The sequence below is a fragment of the Schistocerca nitens genome, chromosome 2 (assembly GCF_023898315.1).
Source record: "Schistocerca nitens isolate TAMUIC-IGC-003100 chromosome 2, iqSchNite1.1, whole genome shotgun sequence".
NCBI lineage: Eukaryota > Metazoa > Arthropoda > Insecta > Orthoptera > Acrididae > Schistocerca > Schistocerca nitens.
In genome coordinates this window covers 221,384,178-221,394,071 of record NC_064615.1, presented here as the reverse complement: position 1 = coordinate 221,394,071, position 9,894 = coordinate 221,384,178, and the positions used below count along the sequence as shown (strand labels likewise).

Below are 9,894 nucleotides of genomic sequence, written 5' to 3'. Positions count from 1 at the left end.
CCTCTTATTTTTTCACTGTTGGGGTGGTAAACACATCTGAAATGTATATGTACAATGGTAGCCATACTGGATGTTTAGTATGTCATCAGTTGTCAAAGTTCACAGGAATTTTTAATGCATACTGCAACAAGACCATGCATTCAAACATAAATCTGCTTGTGACTAAACTAGAATGAAGATTTAAAAGCATGGAAGACTGAATGACATGCAAGTTAAAAAACAGGAAGTTATGAAATAACAACAATGTTGTGGAAAGGATAGATTACTTCTCACCATACAGAGAAGATGTTGAGTCACAGACAGTCAGAATGAAAAAGACTGCTAAAAAACACACACACACACACACACACACACAAAACACCATCTCCAGCCACAGCAACAGGACACAGTGGTCATTTGTTTGCAAGTTCTGCTTGTGCAATTGTGTGTGTTTTCTATTTCGGAAGACCTTTTGGCTCAATGCTTAAAAGTATAGCAGTCTTTTCATAGTGCCTGTCTGTGTGTCAATGTCTCCTATACAGTGAGTAGCAATCAGATTCCATCTTGGACTTTACATTGTTTGAATGCAAATTATGAATCACACCTACTGGGTAATATTTCAAAGCCAATGCATTATGCTGTAATTTCATGAAAAATTCTAAAACCTAGTAAAAGAAAACTAATGGTACAACAAGGAACTACTGTTGTCATAAATGAAGTAACTTATGTAAGAAATGGCAATTTACAAACTACACTTCAAATTAAATAAAATTAAGTCATCTTTGTTTATAGGTATGGTTTTCAGTTGTAGAGGAAAGACTATAATTAGTTAAATACATGTGAATCAGTTCACAAACACAATGTCTACAATTACATAATTTATTGTTTGTTCATGAATTACCAAATAAGACAATTATGATGTACCACATCTGTTTTACCTATTTCAGCCTCACTATAGCTAGACCCAAAGCTGTATTCTGGTGTCATCTAAATGGAACAGTTTTCTGAGATTTTCATTGTAGCCTCTATATTTGCCAGATACGGCCCTGAGTGACTTCTTTCTGTTTATAAAACTAAAGAGAACCTCAAAGAGCTATTTTTTAACAAGTTCAGATGAGATTAAAAACAAATTGGTGAAAGAGCCAAGTGCTTTCTCAAAGACTGAGTTCCAGAAGTGTTTTGGGGATTGGAAGAAATGCTGAGATAAGTGTATATCTTCAAATGGGGACTACTTCAATAGAGATAACATTAATGCAGATGAATAAATAAAATTATTTCCAAAAAATGAAAATTCCCAATGCTTTTTGAAACCACCTCATATATGAAGTGAGTCACAGCAGACAATTACCACTTGACAATGGCTGAGAAGAAACCCACTCAAAGTTCACAGAAATTTTTAATGCGTACTGCAACAAAACCATGCATTCAAACATAAATCTGCTTGTGACTAAACTGGAATGAAGAAATAAAAGCATGGAAGACTGAACCACATACAAGTTAAAAAACAATGGAAATTATGAAATAACAACAATATTATCAAAAGGATAAACTGCTTCTCACTATATAGAGGAGATGTTGAGCCACAGACAGAATTAAAAGACTGCTAAACACACACACACACACACACACACACACACACACACACACACACACACCACAAAACACCGTTTCCAGCCACTGAGTCCAGCCACAGCAACAGGACACAGTGGTCATGTGTTTGCAAGTTGTGATTGTGTGTATTTTCTATTTTCGAAGAAGACCTTTTCACCGAATGCTTAAATGTATAGCAGTCTTTTCATCGTGACTGTCTGTGAGTCAATGTGTCCTCTATATGGTGAGTAGCAATCGATCTTTTTCATACTATTATCATTGTTTCATCCTGGACTTTCCTTTGTTTGAATGGAAATTATGAATCAGACCTACTGGGTAATATTTCAAAGCCAATGCATTATGCTGTAATTTCATGGAAAATTCTAAAATCTAGTAAAAGAATACTAATGGTACAACAAGGAACTACTGTTGTCATAAATGAAGTAAGTTATGTAAGGAAGGGCAATTTACAAACTACACTACAAATGAAATAAAATTAAGTCATTTTTGTTTATAGGTATCGTTTTCAGTTGTAGAGGAAAGGCTATAATTAGTTAAATACATGTGAATCAGTTCACAAACACAATGTCTACAATTACGTAATATATCAAGACTTTTTCACTATGACAATGAGAACAGGAACTTCACTGTGTAACATTAAGATAGGGGAAATTAAATTGTTGAAGGAATAATACACTACTCAAATTGTACATTAGGCATCTAGGGTTCAAATTGTTTACATTAACCAAATTTTAACATCCCATGTAATACCCAACAGAAACTGCAGTTATACCTTAGAGTTCAAGATATGATTCAACAAACCAGACAATGAAATGTCAAATGAATGACCCTGAAATGAGTGAAGCAATGGGCAAAGATATGGCAACCATAATTATTTTCAGAATCTCTCATGTATTCATAAACAGCGTGATCATATAAAATGTGGTGCAGCCTTAACCATTTTGTAGTAACTAACATACTTATGTAACTAAAAGGCCTTTATGAAAAGTGGTTCACATAGGAAATGATTACTTAAATATTTTAGCAATACTACCAGCAGGAAGGGAGATCACAAGATGACTAGATGGTATAACAGGGATGCAAAGAACCAGCCAATCACTGGAATGACACCTGACAAAATAAAAATTATTTCTTATTAAGAATCAACAGGAGATTGGGTGTTTGTTTTGTATCACTAACACATGATGTTGTAGCCAGGGGGAAAAAAAAGTTACACCCTAGCAGTATTTACTAAATAATCTTACAGCAGGAAAAATTAGCAACAGTCTAATTCAGTGGATTGCCAAGGAATGAATGTGTCTTATAAATGGAGTTTCCTGAATTAAAATGAATTTCTCTGAAATATAGTGGTATTATTTTGTAATGAAAAATGCTTTATCGTACTAAAGCAAATGAAAAGAGGCTCATTCACTGTCCACTGGACAGGCAGAACAGCAAATGATGAAGCAAAACCACAAATGAAAAGAACGTATGCTCCCGACATTTTCATTGCCTTCTCACATCACCTTTACTTTTAGGCTAATTCACGGTGTTGTACAGAATCCAAAAGGAAGAATTTATTAATGATCATAATGATTTGTATATCTTCTCTATCTATTGCTTTGCTTCATTGTTTGATGTTTCACTTGCCAAGATGACTTCTCCAGACTCACATTATAACAATATTTATTGTGATAAATAAGTTAAAATCATTCCATAAATTAATAAACAAAATAACAACAATAACAATAATCACTGAGCAATGCATCTATATAGCACTCCAACATTTTAGTCCATCCCTCGTAGTTAATTAGCACTATGAAAAATATTAATGCAGCACCCGTCAGTACCGCTTCATAAAAAAATATCTCCAATAGCAATATAATCCAATGTCCTATCTTAAACACGTTAAGATATGTTGGCCCCTATAGAATTCCAAAAGTTTTGTAAATTCTCTATGCATTCTTCAGTAAAATGTAAAAATATCATCATTTAAAGTCACTCCCTAATATTTATCACCGTGAAAACAGCAACAGAACGACCACACACAATGAAAGTACAGTTCTTTCACAAGACAGTAACACTAAAATTGTCCCCCAATGATCACAGTATACATCATTGACATTAAAAATTCATTCCATTCACTTCTTGTTAAAACTTTCTCGAGACATAACTTGTTTTGAGATACATGCATGGAGAGAAGTAACAAACAACACATCCTAATATTTCAGCCTCTCTATAGTACTGTCAGCAGGAAAGATAGCAATCCACTTAATATGTACTCTGGAATGCCTGTCTTAATAACCCGAGACCATTTCTCTGATGATGGCTAAGCCTTCTGTCAGAGTTTATCCTGAAAAGCAGTAGATTCAGCTATCGATATGTGCTCATCTGTCACATAATCGGCTGCTCCCAGCTGTAGATGCAGATGTCGCAAATGTTGCAAACGGCGGAGTAAACGGCGGCCAGCACGTGTCTCACTGACTCCGCCTCCTTGCCTTAGTGTTGCTCTTATTTCAGCTAGGGTGGCTGAGAGAGCTGCTAAATTTTCCCTACGAGTGCGTGCAACACAGTCACGTGCTCCCGCAGGATCTCTTCTCCTTCCCCAGCCTGCACAGAGACCAGCAACTGCTACAAGTCGTCGTGGGCCATATTCTGTGTTTGATAGTACAAAAGCTACCATATTAGGCACAGTTACCGGCAGATTGCGCGGGAATACACGACTCTCCGATTTCCTGAAAAACAAGGAGAACAAGTGAAATGAGTTTGGATGATAATTAAATTGCACAAAGTTATCATGTATAATTGACAATAACTTATCTTCATATATTCTATTGCCATCTCTGGCTCTAGGACAAGCTTATTCTACTGTTTCACATGCCATTAACATACAGGAAAGTAAAACCTGATGCATTGTGAACTATAAAACAAACGGAGCATATTTATTTTCTGCCAATGTGAATAACATACACAAGTAACCAACAGTTGATTAGCTCATAAAAGAAATTGTCCTTAATTTTGTTCAGTAGCTTCTCATTTGGCTCCAGTGTAGAGCTGCACAGCATGTAGTGTTATTTTACCAGCACAAACAAAAACAGTACATGACATCTTGGAAGTAAAAACACAGGTGTTGTATATGTCTTCTACTAATGTTTGTGATGAACTTGCTTATGAGCAGTGCCATATTTTGATTACATTACTTTGTTTTTCCATATAATTTGTTGATCTTTCACAACTGAATCCAAACTGATTTTCTAGAACAACATTTTTTATTTGTACCCTTTACTGCTTTCAAACTTCCCTGGCAACAATCTGATTAATCTATATTGTTTCACCTTTTTTTTTCTTTTTTCTTTTCTTAGAGACTGTTACAAGTTATTGTTTCTATATGCTCCAAGTATATAGTGTTTCTTGCATTATTCCACATTTAATCACTAACTTCAAGCAAGCACTTTGCTAACACCCTTGTTATTTGCGCTACACAATGAATTCAATTTATATGCTAAACAATAACACAGAGTAATACATAGCTACTCCCAGAAGAAGATGTATATGAACTGAATTTGCTCCCACAATCCAGAATATTTGACGATGTTATCTAGCACACATGCTGTCCCATATGTTTCCAGATGAATATGAATTACAGGAATGTTTGACTGTTTTTGCATATTCGTACCAAAGTAAACAATTAGAAAGATTAAACTGTACTGTTAGTTTTCACAGACTCCACACTCAACATAGCAACATTTTTTCTCTATGCTACTGAAATGAGCAGTCAGTACACAAATTATAACCAAGATAATATTCTACATAAATGGCCATCTATACTCATTTCATGTTTCATTCAATTTCGTAAAAATTATGTGTCAAACAAGAAATTACCTGTGTGCAGGAAAAAAAAGTACACTTGGATAATGATGAACAGTGAATTGCCAAGGGAGATCATTATTTTCACCATCAATACGAGCAAACTTCAATCTTGGGACACTTCTAAAATAACGAGCAACTGTGAGAAAAACATAGGCCACACTATGGCAAAAGGCGCAGAATGGTGAATGGTACATCAGCACAACATCCTGAAAGAATATCAGTAACATCATAACATATGAATATTATCTGATTCTATTTCAAAGTGAATTATCAGACTGCACAAATTCACAAATAATATTACCACCAACATGAAAGAGAAATACACATCCTGTTTCCTGAAATGAAGCAGAAAAAAGTAAAGAAATTTGATGACAATTTTCAGGCTCTGGGATGGACTGCTGCTTCTATGCCAAGTTATTGTAAAGCAGGTACCAGCAACTAAAGTGACAAAAGCTTTCATTCACTTTACTTTGGGCAGTTTATAATCAAGTGGAAGGATTACACATATGAGTTAAAAAGGCTCTGGGTATACATGTAGCACTAAAATGTAACACTAAGTACCTTATTATATTATCTGCCTACACAAGCAGAATCACAGAATTTGTTAACTAAAATGTGACTGGGGCACCATTTATACATCTACATCATATTCGCACGCCACCTAATGGTGTGTATGAGAGGGTACTTCTAGTAACTAGACCCCCCCCCCCCCCTCCCCATGCCGCTCACACACGGCACATGGGAAGATTGTCTGTCAGTAAGCCTCTGTATTTGGTCTAAATTTTCAAATTATCTTGTGGTCATTTTGCGAGATGTATGTGAGAGGAAGTAATATGTTGTCGGAATCTTCCTGGAAACCATTCTCTCAAACACAACGCCTCTCTTGTTGTGTCTGCAACTGGAGTTTGATGAGCATCTCTGTACAGCTCTCACGCTGACCAAACAATCCCATGACAAAACATGCTGCTCTTCATTGGATCTTCTCTTCTCTCTCTGTCCTACCTCATGAAAGTCCCAGACTGATGAACAATACTCAAGAACTGGTCGAACTAGTGACTTGTAAGCTGCTTCTTTTGTGGGTGAGCCACTTTTTCTTAAGATTCTTCCTATGAATCTCAATCTGGCAACTGCTTTCCCTATTCCTCATTTTATGTGATCACTGCACTTAATGTTCATTTGGATACTTACTACTAGATTTTTATGGTAGATACGGTTTCCAGCAATTTGTCTTCAATGGTGTAGCTGTATGGTAATGGATTTCATTCCTTATGTTTGTGCAATATGATAAATAAAGAATTAACTGCACAATCTTGCAACGTGTTCATATATGATCAGGCAGCACAAAATGATGCTAACAGAGCAAAAATATACACTGTTTGCCAGAAATGGAACTTTGAAGGTAGAAGTGAAGAAATGACAAAGTGTTGGATAAGAAGGACAGCTGCAACCAGTTTTGTAAACTGTATTTGGATCCTCGGGTGTTTAACTGTACACAATTGTACCAAACAACATATTAGAATTTTGGCAATGGCATGTGATGCAAAATAAAAGTGATAAGCTTTGTGTCCACTAGCAGTAATACATAAAAGTGATCTGTTTAAAAGCCATAAAAAAGCACATTCCCCAACTTTCTCATCAAAGTATTTAAAATTGCTAACTTGAAAATGTGTGAAAGTCCATAAATTAAAAAAAAACAACTGGGGCTAAGACAGAATCTGTTAAAAATGTCAAAAGTGGGAACATAGTGTTAATAATTTCTGAAGATACTCTGCAAATAACTGGTTTTAAAATGTTGATGGATAAACAAACCTGGGGATTTAAATAGTTCACTTTTTGTTTGTTTCTTACGTTTATATTTATTGCCATTATTTTTAGGGATAGAATAGGCTGGTGTTATACACTGCAATCAACTGTTTACCTATTTTCTTAGACATATTCCCATAAGTGAATTATTTAAATCCCCAAGTGTGTACAGTATATCTTGCAACAGCTGTGCTTAAAAATACATTGGCCAAACAGGATGGAGCTTTGAAATATGATTTATGGAACATACTGATAATTCCACTGCTAAGTCAGTTCCGAGCACGCACTTGGAGGAGCCAGGACACACAATATCCGATTTTCCCATCAATCTTCAAATACTTCACTGGGAAGGAAACGGTAATATCCTAATTATTCTAGAACAACTTGAGACTTTTTGCGAACTGAAAGGAACTGCTGGAAATACCCTCAACTCACAGACTAATTTACATCAGAGGAATTCCATTCCTACCACAGTGAAAAAAATTATCTGTGTAAATATTTTTAAAAAGTATTGAAATTATTATTAATCATAAGGGCATCACAATGGGTATAGTATCTGAAAACATTTCAAATTCAACTGCAACAGTAACTTGGACAAAAGCAACTCAGAAACAGCATTACTGTTTCTAATTCTTATAGACTGTTTTTAAAAATGTATAACCAGCCCCCAACATTTCAGTTGGGGAACTGGAATCCAGATACGCCCATTTGCAACAATGTGCATGCACAGCTTTCCGAGTGGGCCACACTGCATCTTGCAGTTAATTTAGTACTGGCAACATAAATGCTTCCTCCTCAGGCTGTCAACGGTGGAGGTAAAATTTGACATTATTCTAACAGCTGTTTCCCCAACAACATTTCAAATGCGATTCTTTGCAGAATATCTTTCCAAATTATTAATTTAATATCCATTACAATCCCACTTTTGATGTGTGTGTGTTTGTTTTAAGGTTTCAGGAAGGCCTTAGCCACTATTTTTTATTCCACCTACATCTACATGGATACTTCGCAAATCACACTTGAGCACCCAGTAGATGGTTCACCAAACCACCTCCACAACAATTCTCTATTACTCCGCTCGAACAGTGCGTGGAAAAAACAAACACTTATATCTTTCTAAGCGAACTCTGATTTTCCTTATTTTATTATGATGACCATTTTTCCCTTTGTAGAGCACTGTAAACAAAATATTTTTGCATTCGGAGGAGAATGTTGCTGACTGAAATTTTGTGAGAAGATTCTGCAGCAATGAGAAATGTCTTAGTTTTAATGGCGTCCATCCCAAATTACGTACATGACACCCTCTCCCCTATTTTGTGATAATACAAAACATGCTGCTCTTCTTTGAACTTTCTCAATGTACTCTGGTAAGGATCCCAGACCACACAGCACTACTCCAAAAGAGGATGGACAAGTGTACTGTGGCCAGTCTCTTTAGTAGATCTGTTACATTTTCTAAGTATTCTTTGGTTCACTCCCCCACCTCCACAACATTTTTTTGTGCATTCTTTCCAATTTAAATTGTTTGTAATTGTAATTCCTAGGTATTTAGTTGAATTTACAGCCTTCAAATTAGACTGATTTATCGTGTAACTAAAGTTTTGAAGGATTCATTTCAGCACTCAAGTGGATGACCACACAGTTTTCATTATTTAGATCAATTGCAGAATTTTGCACCGGAAGTGAAGAGGCAAAGATGATGTTGAATGAGAGGTGAGGTATGAGTGGCGGCAACTTGAAATTAGCGGAGATTGAGGCCTGGTGGGTAACGGGAAGAGAGGATATATTGAAGAGCAAGTTCCCATCTCCGGAGTTCGGATAGGTTGGTGTTGGTGGGAAGTATCCAGATAACCCGGACGGTGTAACACTGTGCCAAGATGTGCTGGCCGTGCACCAAGGCATGTTTAGCCACAGGGTGATCCCCATTACCAACAAACACTGTCTGCCTGTGTCCATTCATGCGAATGGACAGTTTGTTGCTGGTCATTCCCACATAGAATGCATCACAGTGTAGGCAGGTCAGTTGGTAAATCACGTGGGTGCTTTCACATGTGGCTCTGCCTTTGATCGTGTACACCTTCCGGGTTACAGGACTGGAGTAGGTGGTGGTGGGAGGGTGCAAGGGACAGGTTTTACACCGGGGGCAGTTACAAGGATAGGAGCCAGAGGGTAGGCCTCAATCTCCGCTAATTTCAAGTTGCCGCCACTCATACCTCACCTGTCATTCAACATCATCTTTGCCTCTTCACTTCCGCCTCGACTGACATCTCTGTCCAAACTCTTTGTCTTTAAATATGTCTGCTTGTGTCTGTATATGTGTGGATGGATATGTGTGTGTGCGAGTGTATACCTGTCCTTTTTTCCCCCTAAGGTAAGTCTTTCCGCTCCCGGGATTAGAATGACTCCTTACCCTCTCCCTTAAAACCCACATCCTTTCGTCTTTCCCTCTCCTTCCCCTCTTTCCTGATGAGGCAACAGTTTGTTGCGAAAGCTTGAATTTTGTGTGTGTGTTTGTGTTTGTTTGTGTGTCTATCGACCTGCCAGCGCTTTCGTCGGTAAGTCACATCATCTTTGTTTTTAGATATATTTTTCCCACGTGGAATGTTTCCCCCTATTATATTAAAGAGCTAGTGTGTTTCACATGAATGATTT

General features: G+C 36.8%; 1 protein-coding gene across 1 annotated transcript in view; it reads right to left on the bottom strand.

The window, feature by feature from the left end:
- Positions 1-2,818: 2,818 nt before the first annotated feature.
- Positions 2,819-9,894, bottom strand: part of LOC126235940 (thioredoxin domain-containing protein 11) — a 141,623-nt gene continuing 134,547 nt past the window's right edge. Inside the window, exons 10-11 of the mRNA XM_049944908.1 lie at positions 5,452-5,645; positions 2,819-4,304 (exon numbers count right to left, since the gene is read on the bottom strand). Coding sequence (XP_049800865.1) covers positions 3,911-4,304; positions 5,452-5,645 — 588 coding nt within the window. The 3' untranslated portion in view covers positions 2,819-3,910. The remainder of the gene's footprint in view (positions 4,305-5,451; positions 5,646-9,894) is intronic.